This window comes from Zonotrichia albicollis, chromosome 6 (assembly GCF_047830755.1).
Source record: "Zonotrichia albicollis isolate bZonAlb1 chromosome 6, bZonAlb1.hap1, whole genome shotgun sequence".
Classification (NCBI taxonomy): domain Eukaryota; kingdom Metazoa; phylum Chordata; class Aves; order Passeriformes; family Passerellidae; genus Zonotrichia; species Zonotrichia albicollis.
The window spans coordinates 51969960-51991506 of NC_133824.1; the positions used below are offsets into that span (position 1 = coordinate 51969960).

Below are 21547 nucleotides of genomic sequence, written 5' to 3' on the forward strand. Positions count from 1 at the left end.
AAGCACAGAGTCAGTATTGACTCCACAGTTCAGGTGCATTCAACAGGCAGAACAGAAATAGTTACGAGTTCCTTTTGTCTTATTTCACACACATGTCCAAACAGAGATTATCTACCCAAAAAAAGAAAAGGAAAAAGAAATTTAAAAAATATAAAAGCAACTGTGTCAGAATGGTTACAGCTAGGTCTGATTCTGTTCTGCAGGGCAATGCAACAAAGCAGCTTCATGCAGGTTCAGCAGGAATGATTCCTGCTGGGGTTCAAGCAATAAACAGCAAAGAAAGTTGAAATTGAGACTTACCACGGGGCACCATATATTCGGAATCCTTTAACTGTTACCTCTGAATCTTGTAAGTAAATACTATTTGTCAGGAGTGACTGAACATTGTCAAAGTCCTCTGGTTTCAATTTGGACACAGAGGGAAAGCGGTAGTAATCTTGTTTAACAAGGTCTGCCATGAATTCCTTATCAAATGTCAGTTCATGATTCCCAGCAATCACTATTTTATATTCATATGGTAGGTTTCCTGAAATAACAAAAAAGAGGACTTCATTAGCACATTTCCTCCTCCCACAACAAGCAGCCAGCCAGCAGTGACAGAGTGCAACACCCGAGGCCTGGGAGCATCTCTGTGCTGGGCACAGCACACGGATGGATGCTGCTCCTCCTGCACCCGGTGCAACGGGGTCTCAAAATGCACAGAATGGCACCCAAAGCCATGGCACAGCACAGAGCCCCTGCTGCAGGGCTCAGCTACACAGCTGCTGGCAGTCAAACCAGCTCCAAAGGGGGCATGAACCAGCACCGCTGGGTTGTTCACCTGGATGTGCCCACCAGGCTCTAATGCAGGTCAGGAGCCTGGCAGGTGAGCAGGGAGTGCAGGAAGCCAGCCATGTCCTGAGAACCTCAAACTGCTGGGGATGGTAGTTTTTAAATTACGGCTTTATTTGATTCATCTGTATTCCAGTGGCATTTATTTGTTGGAGCCCTGGGTGCTGAGAATTTCTGTGCTGGCAGGCACTGACCCCCAAGAGAAAACTGCATTTCACCTGAGGCTGTGGAGAAGGCTTCCAAAATGGAATGACAGAACTGAGATTGTGGGTGTGCAGTTTGAATATAAGTGTGTGATATCAAAACTTAGAGTTTAAGGGTTTAGAATATAGTAACATATATAAAGCAAGATGGAGGTTTTGGGGTGGAGGCTGGTCCTTCTCCTTCACCTTCTTCTCCATGGGTTTGGGTGGGTTTGTGTAATTGGATAAAAAGTCCACATTGTGTGGTCGGTTATGGGGTTAAAAGCAAAAGTAATTTAGGTGTAATTTCTTAATTGGACAGTTTATCCTTAAAAAGCCTTGTAGAGAGGGAGATACAGCTCCATTTTTAGTTTGTTAGAGTGAAGTGCTGCAGAGCTCATGGTTTGTGAGACTGTAACACAGATAAGAACTAATAAACATCTGAGTCTGAACAAAAAATACCTTCTCACACATTTAATCCTGACCCTGGCAAAAAAGAAGCAAAGAATCCACATTTATTCAAGACCTAGCCTATTCCTCATAGCTTCAATTCATTTGCAACATACTTTTATATTATTATTATTATGTTTATGAGTATCTCATTTCTTGTAAAAAGCACACAAGTAGAAATACCCATGAAACCCAGCCATATAAAACAAACCAGGAAAAAGGAAAATCTGATTAATTCATTTACCATCAGAGTCAGAAGTAAAGAATCACATGTTTGCTCCCCTCAATTCAGGGGAACTAATAGCATTGTTTGGAAGGAGGCATGGATCATGCTCACAGAGCCAGATTTTTGGAGCTCAGAACAGATTTTCAAGCACTTGGTACTAGCAATCAGTGCCAGATCTTCCAAACAAACATACTGGGTGCTGAGCTCCCTTAAAAATGCAGTCCCATACTGTGGTGTCTTCACAGAAGTTAGGCTCTCTTACAAAATCTGTCCCACTGTGACTTGCCAAAAATCCCACATAGGATTGCATCAAAGCTAACTGCTCCTGCCTTCCCCACAAGCCTGATTTCTCAGCCTCATACCTTATCCTTCATCTTGGTGTTTATTACTAAGAATCATTTAGAAAAGGTTGGGTTTGTTGTGGGGATTTCTGTGCAGTTTGTCTTTGTTTTTATTTTTTCACAAAGGCAGCAAAATGAAATAGCAATCTTTGGGTTGGTCTTCCAGGTCTGGAATTCATAACATGTGTCCCAGGGAAGACAGAATCAGATGCTACACATTTCTTGTGAGTACAGTGCTCCTAAACAGAAGTGGCATTGCTAGCTTAAAACTTGTCTTTCAGCTTCTGAAACTGTTTGGTTTGGGTTCTTTTTAAAAGTGGGCTTCAGAGTAAAGCTGTAAGTATATACAACAAGATTAACTTTTCCCCTAAATAGGACTTACAGGGGAGCAAGTCAGAACCCTCTGATTTTTCAGCATTTACAGCACAGAAACAGGAATTACATGAGGCATCATCTCTGCAAAATTAGTGAATTCTGGAGGAAAAACCAAAATGCTACAAATCCCTTGAAAAAACCAAGCAGACTATGTTTTTCATAGCCACCTCAGGTCTGAATAAAATACATATTCATAACTCCCTGTGGCAGTGCTGCACTAGAATAAAAGCTGGGGAGATGCAATAAATGCTCCTCTACAGTTTTTGACTCACTCCTTTCCCACTTTCCTCCCCTTGCCCATCTCCACTACGTGCTGCTCTCAATGCATTTTTATTTAAGAACTCTGTGTGGCATGTACCTGCAATTCCTGCTCTCTGTGACTCCTGGGCACAAGATAAAAGTGCTATTTTCTCTTCTCCCAGGAAACATAAAAGATTATCACCAGCATGAAATTTGATACACTTGTCATAACCATCAATCCCCCAAAACAAGCTAGGTGTGATAATATTCTCGGAGAAGTGGGATGGAGGAGTTAAATTCAGGTTTCAGCTAAGTTATCAACATTTGCCTGCTTTAACACAGAAAACCCTTCATCTTACCTGATACATGTCCAAGCTATACTTTTTATTTTGATTTGACTTCCATTTATTTTGATAGACTTGAAAACCAACACGTTTTGCTGATATTATGCCCAATTAAGCCTGGAGCATTTTTGCCCAGTATTTTTTTTTTCTAAATCTTGACATTTTAAAAATAAGGGCTTACTTTGGAGGCACACAGGACATGCAAAGGCAAACTAATGGTGACATCTGTAATTATTAAAACACATAAATGGAGCATTCTACATGTTATATTAGCACCTGAAATCTGTAGGGGGAACCCAGACAGTATTTCTTGCAATTGGTGTGAAGACAGCTGCTGGTGTTTTCAGGACTAAGACACATCAAAAGCCAGGGCAGCAGCAAGAGAAAGTCTCATTTAATTCTTCTCTCTTCCTTGAGGAAAAGGGCTATTTAGCACTAATCACAGTAATAAGTTACCTGCAATCAAATCAGCTATTTATTCATCACATTCTGGTTTTTCCTTCTTGAAAGGCCCCGTGGCATTGCACAACATCCACTCTCTCCGATATAATTTGTGAAATATTTTGTTTTCTTTTGGCAGACCTGCCCTTTGTCTATCATCTGTTGACCTTGTGTTTAATATGGAAATAGAAACAGTCATCTTCAAAAATCTCCTACTCCAAGGTAATTTAGTTTTATCTTGACCAGATTAATCTCTGTGTCTCTGCATCAGTGCTGCCTGTACAGCACAACACAGAGGTTGGAAGGCTTTTCCTCATTTTCCTTCACTAAATCTTTGTTAAACACATCTGGTCTTTATTAGTCTGATTTCCTAACTATCAAATCTTCCATTATGCATCAGCAACATTATCCATTCTAAATTTAAACTGTGACTCTGGAAAACAATTAGAAGAATCCTTTTTCAAGCTGGAAAAAGTGGGATCTGTTTGCTGGGCTGAGCACTTCAGAAACCCCCATTATTAACTCCCAGCATAATAACTGAGCAATTTGAAATACTTAAATGCTTAACAGGTGAGATCAAAAGGCTAAAATTACAGCTACCAAAAGCAACCAGGACACTGTGTCTGTGAAGCAGAATCACTTATACTGGAGTATTTGAAACCCATATTTATGTGTATGTACACACACACACACAGGGTGTGCACATGTGTATCTTCAAAATATATTTATTATTTTGGTTCAGATGTTTTTCAACAACTCTCAACAGCACAAGCAAGGGCACACTGTAATCATTGATCAAGAAAATACTGCAATTAAACAAGTTGTTCTCTTCTGGAAGCCAAAAGGTCAATACTGCTCTTGCTCAAACAAAGGCAACAATGGTTATCTCTGAATGCCTTGGGAAAATTGAATTGTTTACAGTAAATGCATTAATCTGGGAGTCTCAGAAAACTTCTGTGACTGGTCTAACAAGTCAGCCCTCAAGCTATAATCCCAGGTACCTTTGTCCCCCAGAGGTTCATCTTCACTCCTGTGCCATGACACCTTCCTGCCAACACAAGGATTTGGCGGGCACAGAGCAGAGTGCATCAGATGAAAATGAAAAATGAGGAAAAGATGAAAAATGATGTGGGAAAAAAGGATGGGGATCTGAATGCTGCTAAGGCAGAACTTCTATTGCTGGCTGCAGCCACTTACATCACTGCAAGTGTCAGCTGAACAACAGACTGACTTTAAATATACCTATTACATGGGACAAGGGGGCAAGCTTGGGGGCCAGAGGGCTGTGGGGTTTTTTAACCTACCTAAGGAGTTGTTTCAGTGGCTTTCTTTAAATTCACCTTATGCACTTGGAGCCTAGGAAGCCTTAATCTGTTGAACAGCCATTCCCATTTTAATAGCATGCTTCATATGAGTACAGTTTAGTCACACAACCCAAGTTCTGCAGAGCTGCCAGACATGAAAAGGAGTGTGCCTGGCAGTGAACGTTAACTGCTGAGCCCCTATAAAAATAGAAAACCACATTATTTTTCTACTACTGTTACCTGCAAAGCCCACAGGGAAGTAGGGGAATGAGAAATAATGTGATGCTAGCTGTCTGTAGAGTGGTGGAAACCTGTATTTACACACAAATGATATGCAAGTGGTTTTGATGCAAAGCTCTGAATATGCATATGCATGCATTAACTATTCAAACCACACAGCACTTCCATGAAACATGGAGCTTTTTTCATGCCTGTTTCATAGCCTCATAAACCCTTTGGCCATATGCTGAGAAGCAGCCTGAAAATCCTTGAAGTATAAATCTTAAAAAGAGGGGAAGCTGCACAAGAGAGAGATGTGTATGCAAGTGAATCATCTCAAATTTCTGGTATTTTGTGCGTGCCCCAAAAGTGCAAAACTGGTCATGGAGCATTTCCCCTGTAACCAGCCCCATACACATCCAGAGGTAAACACAGAAGGAACAGATTTTGTGTTGCTCCTGCAGATTTTGTGCTGCTCCTGCAGATTTCAGCCCCCACAGCTGCAGCTGCTGAGGGCAACCAGCAGAGCCCAGCTCTGGTCAGCAGCTCTGCAGCTTCATCCTGAGAGGTTTCTCATGGAAAGCCCTTGGCACCACAGGGCCACGGTCACTCTCTCTTCCCAGCATTTACAGCGCAGTCCCAACACACAGAGGCTCCTTTCAGCTTTTTAAAACAAAGGCAGAATGGCTCAAAGGCTGCTATTTCTCCTTCAGCAACACTGAGTGAGTTAGACTGCTTTAAGTACAGGATAAGCTTCCACAGGATAAGCTGGGCCTATCCCACCAACTTGAGCTTCCACAGGATAAGCTGGGCCTATCCCACCAACAACCCACTTCAGGCACTGAGATCCAAAACTGGGCAAGAAAAGCACCTTTTCTAAGATGAGACTGACCAACTGACTATGAAAATATTTTGGCTGTTTTAATCAAGTCAGCCTTCACAAAAAGTCCTCAACAGAACAGCTCAAACTGGTATCAACCAACACACAGGCTGAAAACATAGGCCATGAATTTCCATGAAGCTTAGCTCCCTGTGTCTGTAGCAACCTACACAATGAAACAATTAAAAGCAAAAAAAAAAAAAAAAAAAGGCAGCAAATAAGAAACAGAACATGCACAAAACCAGAGCATGCTTCTAAAACAGTACAAAGAACTGAAGCACAAGATCTCTCAAAGTCTTCCCAGTGAAACCAGTGAAAAGTATTCAACCATCGGTTCTGATGCCTCTTTTTTTCTTTTTTCTTTTTTTTTTCTTTTCCTCTCCAGTTTTGGAGAAGAAAAAATAAAGGCAAAACACACATGGGCAACAGAGCAAGAGGAGAGGATGAATGAACATGTAAGTGTTTTGCCTTTATGCAAAGAAAACATGGCATGGCAGCACAGGGAGAAGCAAAGGCTGAGACCCTGGAATCCCTGCGATAAATCCAACGCTTGTACATTAAAGCTCCCCTTTGTTGAGAGCACTGTTAGACACAACAAAACAGAAATGTTAGGTGAGTGCAAGCTCTGCCTGTGACCTTTCCCTCTGTAGCCGTCAGGCTTCATTAATTTCCACAAGGCCTGACAGCTCCAGCGTTAATACTCACGCTTGCGGATCGAGCCACACAGCAGGTTCAGAGTCTGCTGCCTTCTCCTCTCAAACTCATGCATTAGGATTTCCTCCATGCTGGCAATGGAAAACCAAGTCTAAGGAACATTAAACACAAAAAACTACGTTACAATAATGCCGGGGCTGAGCCATAAACCCATGAAAGCAAGGAAGCGCTGGGTGGATGTGGAGCTGGGCCGAGCGGTGCCCAGGGAGCACAGGTGCTGCTCTATCCTTGCAGGCACTGCACACAACTCTGATGTGCACCCTCACTGGTGCCTAACACCCAGTCTCCACTCATTTTCTCTCTTCCACAAGAAAACCTGGTGAATTTTGCACAACACGAGGCCAAAACATCCCCACGTGCGCTGCAGAACCGGCTCGGAAACAGGTCTGGTCTAACCACGCTCTGGCACTTGGTCACCATTCCTTGCTTTGATGTTTTTATGTCTCAACCATAACATTATTCTAATGTAACTGTTTGTGATTAATATCTCCCTCCTGTCTGCAAAAAGGAGAAATGCAGCACTGGGTAAGTGACAAGGTTTTGTTTCCCTTCAGCGTTCCGCAGCTTCCTTCGCATTATTCTGACATAACTTGTCCTGTTTTTTGATCTCCAAGCTTGTTTTGAACTTCACTGGGCTGTTGCTATTGAAACATGGAAATCTTCACTAAAGTTTTAACAACTAACACGTGACATTTCTTTGTTTTGAAACAGAATCTGAAGGTTTTGTTCAGCCTAACCTCAGACGCAAAAGGGAAAAAGAAACAAAAAAAAAAAGCCTCCAGATTTTGCAGCTCACAGCACTGCCAAGTTTAGGTGTAAAAAGTCCCCCCAAATTGACTTTAAAATTATGAAATCTGAAACGCAAGCAGCACAGATTGCTTGCTAGTCCCTGGAAAGGCTCTCTTTTCAGGCATTTAATTATGCAACCTAAAAGATAGACATTTCAAGAGAAAAAAAAAATAAAAATCACGTAACTTAAAATCAAAGGAGCTGACAGCTGTGAAATTTCTCTTTAAATTTGACCAATTCTGAGACACCACCCTACCTGGAAATCACAATAGACTTGTCTGTTCCTTTTCATTTTTACAAGTGCTTCATGCATTCATGGGAGCTCCTGCTCCTCTCTTCTTTGCCACAGCAAACTGGTAATACCTGAAGGAGTCCCAAGTCTGTGCCATGTGATCCTTTAAGGGAAATGGTGCTCACCTTGAAAACCATCAGAGATTTTCAGGCCAGAACACCTTTTGTCTGGCAGAGCTGCAGGGTGCTTCCCCAAACAGAATTTCCCTGTAATTACAGTGGCAGAGCCACCTGCATCGAGAGTTCAGTCTGTGTGTGCACTGTGCGTACAGAGAAATAAATCTAAAGTTCTGTTGGATAAAACAGGATTTTTCTCCTGCAATCGAGATCTTAATGTACCAGGGCTGACCAATTTTAGCCCAATTTCAGCACCTTGTGTGGTTTCAAATGCCTCTGACCTTGAACTCCAAACACTAAGGCTGGAACTTAAGCTCTTAGTGCCAGTAGGGCTAAGTAGAAATGTCCTTCTAGGACTTAATTTAGACTTAATTGAAAAGAAACATTTTTGGTTACTATTGCATTAGGCTAAAACGTAAAAATGAACCCTAATACTACCTAAATCTAATAACAGAAAGGCATCTCTCTCTCAAAACTTTCAAAGCATTCTCTATAAATGCATCACGGATCAATTTACATGGTGCTTTTGCCAATAAGCAAAACAAAATCACAGGTTCCAATTGGCTTAACTCATATTGGATAGCATGAAAGCAAATGCTAGAAAATGCAATTACTGCAAACAAACTCCATTTTCTCCACTCAGGAGGGAATTCCAGAGAACATTTTATTGCCCTCAAATAATATTTCTAAAGGCATCAATACACAATTCTATTTTCTTTTCAGAGCCCACCACACTATATAACCTAATCCTCCATGAAGAAATTCACCAGATTTTGAAATAATACATTGGTTGTTGATATTACCTTGTGCACACACGTACTGTATCAATTTAAATTATTTTTCTCCATGAATCTTAAGAATATAAAAACCAGCTTCCACTGCCTGACACAAACAGATCTGGACCAATTTCTCAGAACATACCCTTTATCTCTGTCATCTACAATTCCAATTAAGTCTTTTTTTCCCCCCCTAAAATAAATGAATTAAGCCACCGAAAAGGAGGTCATCTTGAGAAACAATTATACAGAAAGTAATTAAGCTAATCATAATTATCACAGACAATGTCTTGGTATTCTAATGTACATGGATTTTCACACTACAAAAGGCCAGGGAAAGCTAAAAGGACAAGATTTTCCAGAAAAAAAAAAAAAGTTTATTTAAAAGAGAAGCAAGGTTTTATATAATTTTTTCACTACTTAGTGAAGGAAATCAGAATTATGAGTGCAGGAGCCAGATCTAGATTCTACCCCAAATTCTTCCATTTTACTGATAGAGACCTTGAAACAAGCAGCAGAAATTGCATTTCTGCCCACAGGACTGACCAACACACACCCCATCAGGATCCTCCAGGACCTACCCACCCCATCTAAATATGAACAAATAAATGCAGGGAAACACATGATCTCCAAAACATTTTCCTGTTTCCCAAGTCTTTGAGCTAGTTCCCATCATTTGCTTTCTCATTTCCAGAAGAAAATCTCTGAGACTTACAAATGCACGAAGCAGTAGGAAATCACCTTCCTTTGTCTTCTGGTCTGGCAGAGCCCAGTCAGAATTTCTGAAAAGCAATCCCTTCAAATATCTCCTTTTTTCTGTATCCCAGGAAGGTATCCACAGCATTTCTTACAAAGAGAAAAATCTCAAAATACACAAGCAAGAAGCTCCTAAAATCTATTTTCTTTATATGATACATTATATCCTACATAACTTCCTGATTTTATACCTGGGACTGAAATCCTTCCTTTAAAATTATTATTTCTGAGCATATTGTTGGGAAACTACAAAACATACTGGGATTCATAATTATCTAACTATCAGTACCAGTGTTATGTGGATATATATCCATAATGATAAAAGGAAAGGTAAAAGCAGGGATAGCAAGAATAATCACAAGGAAAATAAACTTAAAGAGAAGAAATAAGATAATTTTTTTTTAATATCCCAGAGGCTTGAAAAGCATGAACTCTTGCCTAAAAGCAGGACTACAGCTTTTTAACAACTCTGAGAATGGAACATTCTGCAGTATGCTAAAACAATCAGGTGCTCTTGAGATTTTACCCTGTGACCAAGGTTTGTGCTTTAATTTGTAAATACTGAAGTATAAGAAGCAAGTTTGATGTTCCAAGGTAGTTTTAAACATATTTTCACGTGGCAATACTGATGCTTGTTGGGAACTGTTCCTTCCTTCCTGTCTGTCCTTCCTTTTCTAACTGTTCCTTCGTTTTTTAAGCTGGAGGGCAGAAATCAAAAGCTTGAGCCTAAACTCCACTTCTGGAGTGCAATATCCAGCAGGGATATGTGTGTTCCAGAACCACCTCCAAGGGCCCTTTCTGAGCTGTTTGTGGAGGACAGAACACAAAAAAAAGGTGCACAGAGAATGCAAACAGAATTTGCAGCCAGCTCAAATGTCCAGGCAGGTCTTCAGGAACCTCCAGCATCATCTTCTGAACCCCCTGTTTAAATTTATTATTCCAAATAAAGCCAAACGTTCCATTACAGTCTTCCAAGATTAACTTGGATGCCAGGAATCTCCTGAGCCCCCTAAGGAAATTTCTTTTGAGGAATCTGGCTCACAGAGAGGCTCCTCAGCTACTGAGAGATTCAACCAAACCCCTCCTTGCATTGTGTTACTGCAAGGAGCTGAATATTCCTCTTGGGCAGGTTTTCTTCCTGGCCATCCAGAATTCCCTGAGCAGGAGGGAATTCCAGAATTCCCTGAGCAGGAGGGCAGAGATCCCTTCCTTTTGAGTTTAACCACAAACACTAAACACTAAAAAGAGAGTGAGAAGGAAGCTTGATGCCTGATAAAGGTCTGGAGTGGTAACCATGGACGTTGGCACCAGTGATTTCTCAGTTCTCTGTCTCACCCTGTTTCTTGCCACATCCTCTTTTCTACTGGCTCTGCAGAATTTCAATTTCAAGTTTATTGGCTGTAAATTTGTGCTGCAGCATCCCAGGATCTCACAGCAGACTGGGCAAATTCACACTGAAGTTTTCTTTTAAGAATCCAGATCTTGAATTTCATTGCAGAAAACTGAAATACCTCCTAATTCTCCTTCCAAAGGCAGGACAGAAAACAGAAAAAAAATATGAAAAACAGTGTATGCAATGTAAACCCCATTCTGCAGCAGAGAGTTTGCATGCTTTTATTTGTAAGATAATTCAGGTGAAATTCTTGATCTTTGCTGCCCCTGTTACAGGAAAAGGAAAGATCTGCTGCTGCCACCTCTGCTCCTCAATAAGGATAATTGTAAGCCTCTAACCTAGGAGTGAAATATTTTAAAATGAATGTGTGAGATTTATGGCACTTATTGTTGTGAATTTGAAAATGTTCAAGCAACATTTTCACAAGGCGCTTGAAAATCTGTATGATGCACAATCTGCACCCTAGTGCAAAGAAGGACATTGGGAATCCTGATCCACCAATAAATATTTCTGCAATTAAATGCTGTGGTTAATTGTTGGAGCAAGCAATGTTTCACCTTGTGTGCTTTCTGCAGAGTAGGATCTCTCTTGACTTACCCATTTTAGACATCTTTCCTAGCCTTTAAAACAAAAAAATGTGGTGAGCAACCCGCTGTAAAAAGCCATGATATGCAGGCAAAGTTCTGCTGAATAACACAACAACTACAGTTAATCACAGCTGGCCGTTAGCACCAAGCATTCAGAGAGCAGCTACTTCAGTCACTTACGGCAAAGGTAACAATTTATTCCTTATTTATTCTCCCTTCTGCCCAGGTTTTGCCCTCTCACCTCGCAGGCAAGCATCACTGTTTTCACAGCTGGTCTCAGGGAAGCAGCTGTTCATGAATAGCTGTATTGCTTCCCCTCTGGCACCTCACTGCAATGCCAGAGCCCTTCCACCCCCAGAGCAGAGGTGTCTGCTTCCACCCCCTGTGCCTGTGCCCACCACAGCAGGGCATCCTCTCCTGCCCTTCCCTCTCCAGCTAATGGCACAGGATTGTCATTTACAGCACATGAGGAGTGGCTTTCTGTACAGTGTGGGTCACAGAATTCACAGGGTTGGAAGAGACCTTCAAAATCACCGAGTCCAACCCATCCCCAACAGCTCAACTCAACCCTGGCACCCAGCGCCACGTCCACGCTTTGTTAAACACATCCAGGGATGGTGACTCCACCACCTCCTTGGGAATTCCCAAAATTCCCAGAATTCACAGAATCACTGGGTTGGAAGAGGCCTTCACTGAGTCCAATCCATTCCCAACACCTCACCCAGTGCCACATCCAAGCTTTGTTAAACACATGCAGGGATGGTGACTCCAGCACCTCTTTGGGAATTACCAAAATTCACAGGATTCACAGAATCACTGGGTTGGAAGAGACCTTCAAGATCACAGAGTCCAATCCATCTGAACACCTCAATTAAACCCTGGCACCCAGTGCCACATCCAGGCTTTGTTAAACACATCCAGGGATGGTGACTCCAGCACCTCCTTGGGAATTCCCAAAATTCACAGAATCACAAGGTTGGAAGAGACCTTCAAGATCATCCAGTCCAACTCATCCCAACACCCCAACCAATCCCTGGCACCCAGTGCCACATCCAGGCTTTGTTAAACACACCTCCTTGGGAATTCCCAAAATTCACAGGATTCACAGAATCACTGGGTTGGAAGAGACCTTCAAGATCACAGAGTCCAATCCATCTGAACACCTCAATTAAACCCTGGCACCCAGTGCCACATCCAGGCTTTGTTAAACACATCCAGGGATGGGGACTCCAGCACCTCCCCAGGCAGCCATTCCAGAACTTTATCATCCTTTCTGTAAAAAACTTTTTCCTAATATCCAACCTAAATTTCTCTTACCACAGCTTAAGGCTGTGCCCCCTGGTTCTGTCGGTTCCTGGAGAAAAAGCCCAACCCCACCTGACCACAGGCACCCTTCAGGAGCTGTAGAGAGTGATAAGGTCAGCCCTGAGTCTCCTTTTCTCCCCCAGCTCCCTCACAGGGCTCGTGTTCCAAGCCTCTCACCATCCTCATGGGGTTTTAGAGGGGACAGAAGTCCAGGACCTTTACTCTCAGCATCCCAAGTCTGGCTACAGCTGCATCAACCACTGAAACTTGGGGCAGAGGAGAGGAGAAAGAGCAAATTCCTTCCCTGCCATGCTCAGGAGACATCTCCTGCACAGAGCTGCAAATCTGTGCCTGCCTTGCAGCTTCTCTGCTCATCTCTCAGGAGTGAAGGCAAATGCCAAGTGCTGCTGAGGGAGCAGGGAGCCTTCAGAGCAACATATGGGGGAGAGCAGCTCAGGGAAAAGTAAGGACATGTGGGTAATTCTTTATCATTTGCAGCTCTGTTTTAAACTTAGAACCCTTTGTGTCAGCTGGTTATGCCAAAAAAAAAAAATGTAATGGCAACATTCAAGAGAGAAGGAGCTCCTGCACTCTGATACCCAGCTTGCCCTGTGATGTGAAAACTTCTGGTTCATTAGAAAAAATGCACATAATTCTGAGGTCTTTATGGTTCACTTACCAAAAATTACAGGAAATTCAAAGCACAGAGTGTTCCTGAGCTCTCATATCCTAATTTTATTAACTCGAGAAGAGATGAAGCTCTGGAAAAAGCAAGTGAAAAAGAGCAGGTCCAGTACTTTATGTCCCCGAGCTCTCCATTTGTCTCCCTCTTCTTTGTAGTCTCCACCCCACCCCCAGTTTGATGTTATTTTTTTCTCCCCGTGTTGGCTTTCCACAGCTTCTCTCCTTACACTGCTGTTCCCTGGTGTGCTGCTTTGCTCCTTCTCCACCAAAGGCACCACCAGTGGCCAGGGAGGGTTTGGTGACTGTCACCTCTCAGCTGGGGTGCAGGACGAGCAAAGAGACCAGAACAGCTCAGTGATGTGAGGCACTGACCTGGCCTGAGCCTCAGAGCCACCACAAGTCCTGAGGAACATCCCAAACATTCCCAAAGCTGCGGCAGGGCCACCACAATCCCACCCTGCTGTGGTGTCACAGGCTGAGGAGCACTGAGAGTCCTCCTGATGCCTCAGGGTTCAGCTTCTATATTTTTCACATTCTGTGCTGCTTTTTCTGTATTTCTGAGCTTCACATTCAGGGATGGTGAGCTCTGTGCACAGAGCAGGGAGACAAAACAATTCCTGCTCCAGCTGGGCACCAAGGACAAATGATCCCAATCTCAGCCCCAGAGCACAAACCCCGTGGGCTGCAGAGAGAAAAACAAGCAGGGTGGGACTGCCTGGGCTAAAGCTGGAATGGGACAATGAACTGCAAGGTGCAAATGGAGCAGAACTGATCCCAGGGAGAGAGCCCGGGAGCGCTCCTGCATTTTGGGGCCATTTTGGTTCATCTTGGGTGCAGCCCTGGCTGGGCTCTGGTGCTGCCCAAGGTGGATCCATGGAGGAGGTGCTTTGAATCAATCCCTGCTTTATTCTTTAACTCTCTCTAGTCTCTGTTCTAGGTCAGCCTTCTCAAAGCATCATTAGCACTGATGCCTTCAGGTTTAGATTTCATATTTTCCAGATTTTGTAGTGCTTCAGTATGCAATTCTGAACTTCATATAAAGTGTTAGCAAGTTCTCTTCACAGTCTAGTTAGACAAAACAATTCTTTTCCAGCCCAAGGACACCACTGCAGCTTCAGGCCCAAAAAGTGTAAAACAGCAGCGAATTGAGGAGAGGAAACTGGGAGGATGGGACTTCATAACCTGAAGCTGTAATTGCACAATTAACCCCAATACGTAAATGGAACAAAACTTATAAAAGGTGTGAAAACTTGACTTGGAGTCCATCTTGGGTGCAGCCCTAGCCAGGCTCTTGTACTGCCCAAGTTGTATCCCTTGAAGGCCTTTTAAAAAATCCCTACTTTATTCTTTAGCTCTGTCCAGCCTCTGTCCTAGCTCAGCCTGCACAAGGCATCACTCCCTGGGCTGAAGGTGCCTCCTGTGGGTCTTGGAGCACAGACCCTACAGAGCAGGTGCCATCATTCCCTGCCATGCCCAGCACAGACCAGGACAAGCAATACAAAAGTTCCTTCTGGGAAACTCTGGGAAAAACTCTGGGAAAAGTGGTTCTCCTCTTCTTCTTCTCCTTACCAGAGGTTGGTGCCCACAAAACAACACCCACCCTCCAAAAACAATCTACTCCCTAAATACATGCAATGAAGGTTTGAAAGTCTCCTAGCAGACCCTGACAGGGGTGGATGGGACACAGGAATTTCTTGTCTGCCAAGACACATCCTTGCCATGCATGAATTGCCCAAGCTCAAACACTCAGCCCCCCGCAACAAGAGGGTTAATGAACAAGCTACACAGGCTGGTTATAGCCAGCAATAAGCAGCTCTCTGGTTTTCTTCAAGAAAAAAAAGAAGTCAGTAATTCTTGGAACATTTATTAACCCCCTAGTATAGGCAATTACTGTAAGAGAAAGGTCTGCCAGCCTTGCATCACCATAAATTGCTGCGTGTTGCTTTTCTACAGCACGGTAATGCCCACAACCAGTGTGAATAAATGCTAACACTTGAGTTTTAAGCTCAATTCAATCCTCTCAATAGAACATTTTTAACAGGTCTTCACTTTCAGTGGCTGTTGGGCCACAAAAATAATTATTTTACACAAGCCAAAAAAAAAATCCAGGATGGTGTTTCACTGATAGACTGTTTTGTAGCTCAGTTTAAGGTAATCTCACATGCAGAATGGAAAAGAGGAAGGCAGGTGGGAAGTATAAAACCCCTAAGATCATTCCTGCTATCTATGAGGTTTTGTAGTCACATACACATAAAAAAAAATATTGGCAATAAAAAAAAAAAAAAAAGGAAAAGGCTTTGTAATAGACAGAACACCACCAACCAGCTTTAAATTGAATTACACAGCCTGCTAATCTTTATGATGAAATAAAATTTCTTTGAACACTTCACATTATACTAAAATCTGCAGTGCTTTCTCCCCAGCCCCAACCCCTCTCTGCTCAAAGCAACTCCTCCACCCCTAAACCATTGTTCTTCTCAGCCTGCAACGTGATGCTCTGCTAACAGAAGGGCTCATTTTAATTAGCTATTGTTAATATGGCGTGCACAGGGTGAAAATGTAGGGAAGAAGTACTTTTGCACTTTGTGTTTTTGATGCAACATTAAATTTGCAAGTGAAGGAATTAACTGGTGGTGTACAAAGAATCAATCCCTCGGCTGTTCTCCACTGAAATCATTCTCATTTCAATATGTGGCTGTGGCAGCAGCACTGGAGGAAGAATCTGATGAAAAAGTTTCTATTTGAGGGGCACTGGTTGTCCCATGCCTGCTCAATACAACAGGCATAAATCTCTTTTCTGTTTCAAAGGGGATTTGTAGGAAAGGGGGAATGGAGATGAAGAATTATTTGGGGGTTTTTTATACATTTGGTTTGGTTATAGCTCGTTATAAGAAAGCTGATCATCCCCTCCCCCCTTCTAAGACAACATTAGCAGCCCAGGGAAGCAGATCCAAGAAATGACCGAGCAATTATTGTGATTGAAAATCCATTCAGGAATTGTGCAGTACTTTGCAGTGCTCACTGGCTCCTTCCTTTCATTGAAAATTACCAAATGAATATATTAGTTTAAACTTATAAAGAGCCCCTCACTGCAGAACATTATTCTCTTTGAAAGCACATTTTACCTGAGCCAAGTTTTCTAGTGGCTGTCAAATAACACCTCTATATTTGCTTTGACTGACCATGGCAATTCGTAAAGAGAATTTTACACTTTAGCAGCAAACACAGTTTTAAAACCCTCAGTTTCTCTAGAGACCATTAGGAGATAGCAAAAATGGATTTTTTTGTGCAATCTCTTTATGAAGAATTGCCAGGAATAACAAGAGCAGAACAAGAAAGAACTGATCAGATATGAATGATCTTACACTGCTTCTCAGGCATAAATTCCATTTCAGTCAGTGGAAATTTTACCATCTCAACATTCATTTTATCCAATGGCTTCTATTTTACCTTTCTAAGTTGTACTTCTGGGGTTCTGTTTGCCACAAAGCATCTCATACCTGACCCAGAGCAGAGGATAAATATGAAGAAGCAGCCATAACCCTGGCACAAAAGGAGAATTTGAAATTATATTGCACTTTCTCCTACCTTTGTTTTCACACTGCACTACACCTTGCTACACCAAGAAAAATTATTCAGCCTATCAACAAAACTCAACATGGTTGTGTTTTCCCACTACTTTATAAATATAATAAAATGAAACATTCAAACTATTTTTGCATTTGTATTTTTGTGTTATTTTGAGAAGAAAAAACAAAGATAAAAATTAGTAATAATAGATCATAAAAAGGTATATGCTAATAAAAGCTGAGCAGAGATTATTAATTCAGGCAAGCCATATGGGATGAAAACTAAGTACAAATGGGAATTTAAACACGACATTAAACACAGCTTAAGTTAGAACAAAAGCAAAGGAAATATTCTTAAGCAGTAATATAGCAATCAACCCTAAATAAACTATGAAGAAGTTTCTAAAACTTTATGGTAAGGACAGAGTGAGATCCATAACCCATAGAACTACTAAATCACTAAAAAACCCACAAGTCCTCAGCAGCAGCTCAACCTGTAAATGAAATATCTCCATCCCACCCCAGTGTCTGAAGCTTTTCACCAGGGCCATCATGGAAGGCAGAGTTGTTTCCAAAATTGGATTAACAGATTTTCCATGGAGCTGCTTCCCTCTCTCCCAGAACAGCTGTGCCAAACTCACACATACTTACAGCATTAAAGCCACCTCAGCATTTTCTTTCACTTGCAATGAATGCAATTTTTTTTTTCAAGTGCTCAGAGTTTTGTTCATCAAAATGGTATTTTATGTTTAGTCAATTATTCATTCTAGCTGTAACAAGCAGAGCAATATAGAGTTCAAAATATGCTCCAGATGGTAAAAAAAACAAATCAGAAATAAATCAATTTATAAAAAAGGAAGGGATTTGTTTTTATTGCCATAATTTAACTTTAAAATATTCACAGGCTTCCTTCTGGTTCTAAATTACCCCGGAATACTTTGAGCTAATACCCCTATGAATATGGAGAAATTTAGAACTTACTGGTTGGTTTTTTAAACATGAAATAGTGCAATGTCAGATGCCAAAATAATCAGAAATATGTTTCCAGAGAGCAAAAGCCCTCAGGAACAAACACTTGATGCCACTGGAGCTGTCCTCAGTGTACATTAGTAAAAGGAACACACTCACTCTAAAGCCTGAGTGAGCCATGCCTGGGGAGGAGATGAAGCCAGATAACTCAGCCAGACCAGAGAGATTGAGAAGGGATAAAAGAGGAATGTGACCCTGCATTTTTAAACAGCGATAAGAAAAGAGCTTGATCTTACCATTATACTATTCTGGTACAGTTCATTTTTTAATTTTTTTTTTTCAAATTGAATTATGCTATCTTCAATATCAAACACATACTGGCAGGTGTCTGGCTTAACAGTTTTGCATATAATTTCAAATTTCCACAGCACTAATGCATAAATTTAACTGTGGACTGGAACCAAGTGTCTGTCCACAGCTCTGAAAGCAACACCACATTTACATTTTGTCATCTATTCCACATAACAACCAGCAATTCCAAGGTGATGCTGCAATTTTCAATTACTAATAGCCACACAGAAATGAACTTGAAAACAATTGGCAATACTTTGCTGAGGACCACATGCACTTATGCAGAGGTAACAAGAAAAACTCTGCATTAAAATTATATAATCATTCTTTTCTTCTCACTTCGAGTAATATGATCAAAGAACTACAGCACAGTAAAAAAAGTTGATTTTTTTTTAGCTTTAGCAACAAACTAGAGGCAAGCACATATTACAGGTAAAGAAATATCTCCTCCAGTACAAACCCATATGTATTCGGCCACTAAACCATCCACAAAGTTTTTACAGTCATCATCCCAAAGAAATTTAAAGAAATAACCATTCAGAACAAAAGCAAGACTTAAAACATGTGAAAGAGTCAAGTTGCTAAATCCTAGAACAACTCAGGAAAAACCTAGCTAAATTCAACTTTCAGCCCCACAGACAATAACCAGGAGTAAGATCACCTACTGAATTTATCCAAATCTACCACTGGAAGATTTTGGAAGCCCCTGCAGTAATATTCTTTATAACAGAAACCTTGCAGGGGGAAAAACCAAACAAACCAGAACCAAAAAATGAACACAGTGTGATATAAACACTAAAGAAAAAAAGTACAAAATGGGAGAGTCGAGAAAAAATTCTGAACTGAATTCAAATTATTCACACATATGCACAATCAGGCCCACAGTAACTGAGCAAAATAAACATATCAACTCATTAAAGATCTATCTGCCTGAATTTATCTTTGCTTTCTCTTCACTTCTTATGGGTTATTCAATCACTTCCCATCATCCAGAAAAGGAAATATTGCACTATGAAGACAGAGCTATAATTAGATATTCTTCTGTTTCATTTCACATATATGACTGAATGAGAATGGATGGGAAAAATATGAACAGAGATAATAATGGCAAGTTGAAACATTCAGTAAAAAATACATTTGGCACAGAATAACATCTCAATTCTTCCTCAGCACAGTAATGCTGTGTTTACTGCAAAATTAGTTAAGTTAGCAGAAGAGATTTTTAATGAAAACAATTATAAATTTAAAATAACTGTGTTTAAAGCATTTAACAGTCCCTAAGGTCAAGTGATTACAGCAGTTACAAGACCCGAGGGACATGTTCACACCAAAACAAAGTGAATAAATTACCTCAGCCAGTGTTTGCAATCACTAAGTGACCACAGAGGTTATTCAATGTATAAGCCCAGCTGACTTCCACGCAAAACCAATAATGAAAATGCAACAGCCAAAGGGAAAAAGCATTTAACTAGCAAAAGTTGCTGCAAGGGCTGAGAACTAGGGAGAATGGGAAAGGGCGGGCGGAAAGCAAGCTCCATGGCTGGGCTGTGGAGGCAAGGAGGAAGGATGAGCGTGGATGAAATGGACAAGCAAAAACTGAACATTTTTCCCAGCTGAAAGACCCAAATTGTGGCAAAAGGATGCAAGATTTAAAAGATATAAACCAGCAGGGCTTTAGTGCTCTGAGTCCTGTAAAACTGGGATATGTAATGCCCAGAGAAGGACAAGCAAGGCAGGAGCACAGAATAATCATCTCTCAACTTTCCCCTTGGCTTTACTGCCAGTAAAAATGGGGGAGAGTCACTGTGTTTTAGTTAAGCCATGATACAATTCCAATGGAGGCAAGACCTGGTTTTTACCACAGAGTGGGTAAGATGAGCTGCAGAATGAAAGCCAGCTTTGATCTGGCTTCTCTCCCTCATGACATAAATGACACAGATGCCTTGTCTTCATTGCAGCTCCACAACACAACTGCCAGGGGAGAAAACCAGAGCCAGGAAAGACAGAAAAACATTTTTCCAAAGGACCACCTTTTATTTGATGCATTTGATTCTCAGTGTGTAACTCTGGAAAAAGGTTCCTACCAACTATGGTGAAGAAAAGATGCTACTGAGGAAGCAAAAGGAATCCTGCTTGATCCTGGTATGTATTTTTTTAACTATAGCACATCATCACGTCTCATCCTTGAAGTCATCAAATCTTCACAACACACACCGTAAATAAGAACATAATAAATGGTAAAACAGAGCTAACACATTTTGGAGACAGGAGTCTGAAAAGAGAGGCAAAAGGACGTGGCTGGCTTTGGTGGTTTTGATTCCTGGTGAGGAATATTTGCACTGAAGCAAGTATTCATCAACATTCCCACAGGTGAAGCAATTTGCTGGGCTTGCACTGTGCCAGGAACCTAATAACTGGTATTGTCATATATATATATGTGTCTGTGTGTGTATATATATATATATATATATATATATATATATATATATATATATATATTTATGTGTATATATTTTTATTTTTATATATGTATATATTAATATATTTTATATAATTTATTTATATATTGATATATGCATATTTATATGTATTTTTATATATTTATGACTATATATATAATTATATTATATTATTATTTGTTACATAATATATTTATATATATAATATATTCTATTTTATATATTATTATGCAATATAAATTTAATACATAAATATATAAATATATAAAATATATAAAATATAATATCTATATACATACACATACATATAGACTTACATATGTGTATATACATATATATGTATATATGTATATATGTATGTATATACATACATATATACATACATATATATGTATGTACATATATGTGTGTATATATACAAATATATCTGTACATATACAAATATATCTGTATATGTACACATTTATATATGTGTATATATACACATTTATATACGTGTATATATAGATATCAGAAAATGCAAGTAGACTTTCAGCATGTAAAAAAAGATTTTCTTTGTACCTGAACTATGAAAGCCTGAGGCCAAAGCCAGCAGGCCCTCCAACACTCAGAGCTTCCAGTTTCAGTGAAACTGCCTGCAAAATCTGCTTTTTTCAGACAAACACTACACTGTCTTCTACAAGAAGCTATGCATATATGCTAAGAAAGCCCCCTGGTAAATTGTTGAGGCTGGAACACAATCTATCCAAAGGGTTATTATTCTTCTCTTGGGAATGTTATGTTGGGACCTATGTGCTAAAATATGCTCAGGAATCCCCTGTGAGATGCAAGGAATGCCCAGAGGCTGCCAGCACTGCACGATTGCCCAGGGAAGGGTGAAAGCACCCTGGCAGAATATTTGGGCTGGCTTTCTGCAGCCCTGAGTGTTTTCAAATGCCAAACACTGGCCACAGG

At 40.8% G+C, this 21547-nt stretch overlaps 1 protein-coding gene across 5 annotated transcripts in view; it reads right to left on the reverse strand.

Moving 5' to 3' along the window:
• Positions 1–21547, reverse strand: part of MPPED2 (metallophosphoesterase domain containing 2) — a 125974-nt gene that overhangs the window by 57412 nt on the left and 47015 nt on the right. For all 5 annotated transcript variants that reach the window (XM_074543774.1, XM_074543777.1, XM_074543776.1 and 2 more), the window contains exon 4: positions 301–526. In XM_074543774.1, the coding sequence (XP_074399875.1) occupies positions 301–526 (226 nt within the window). The remainder of the gene's footprint in view (positions 1–300; positions 527–21547) is intronic.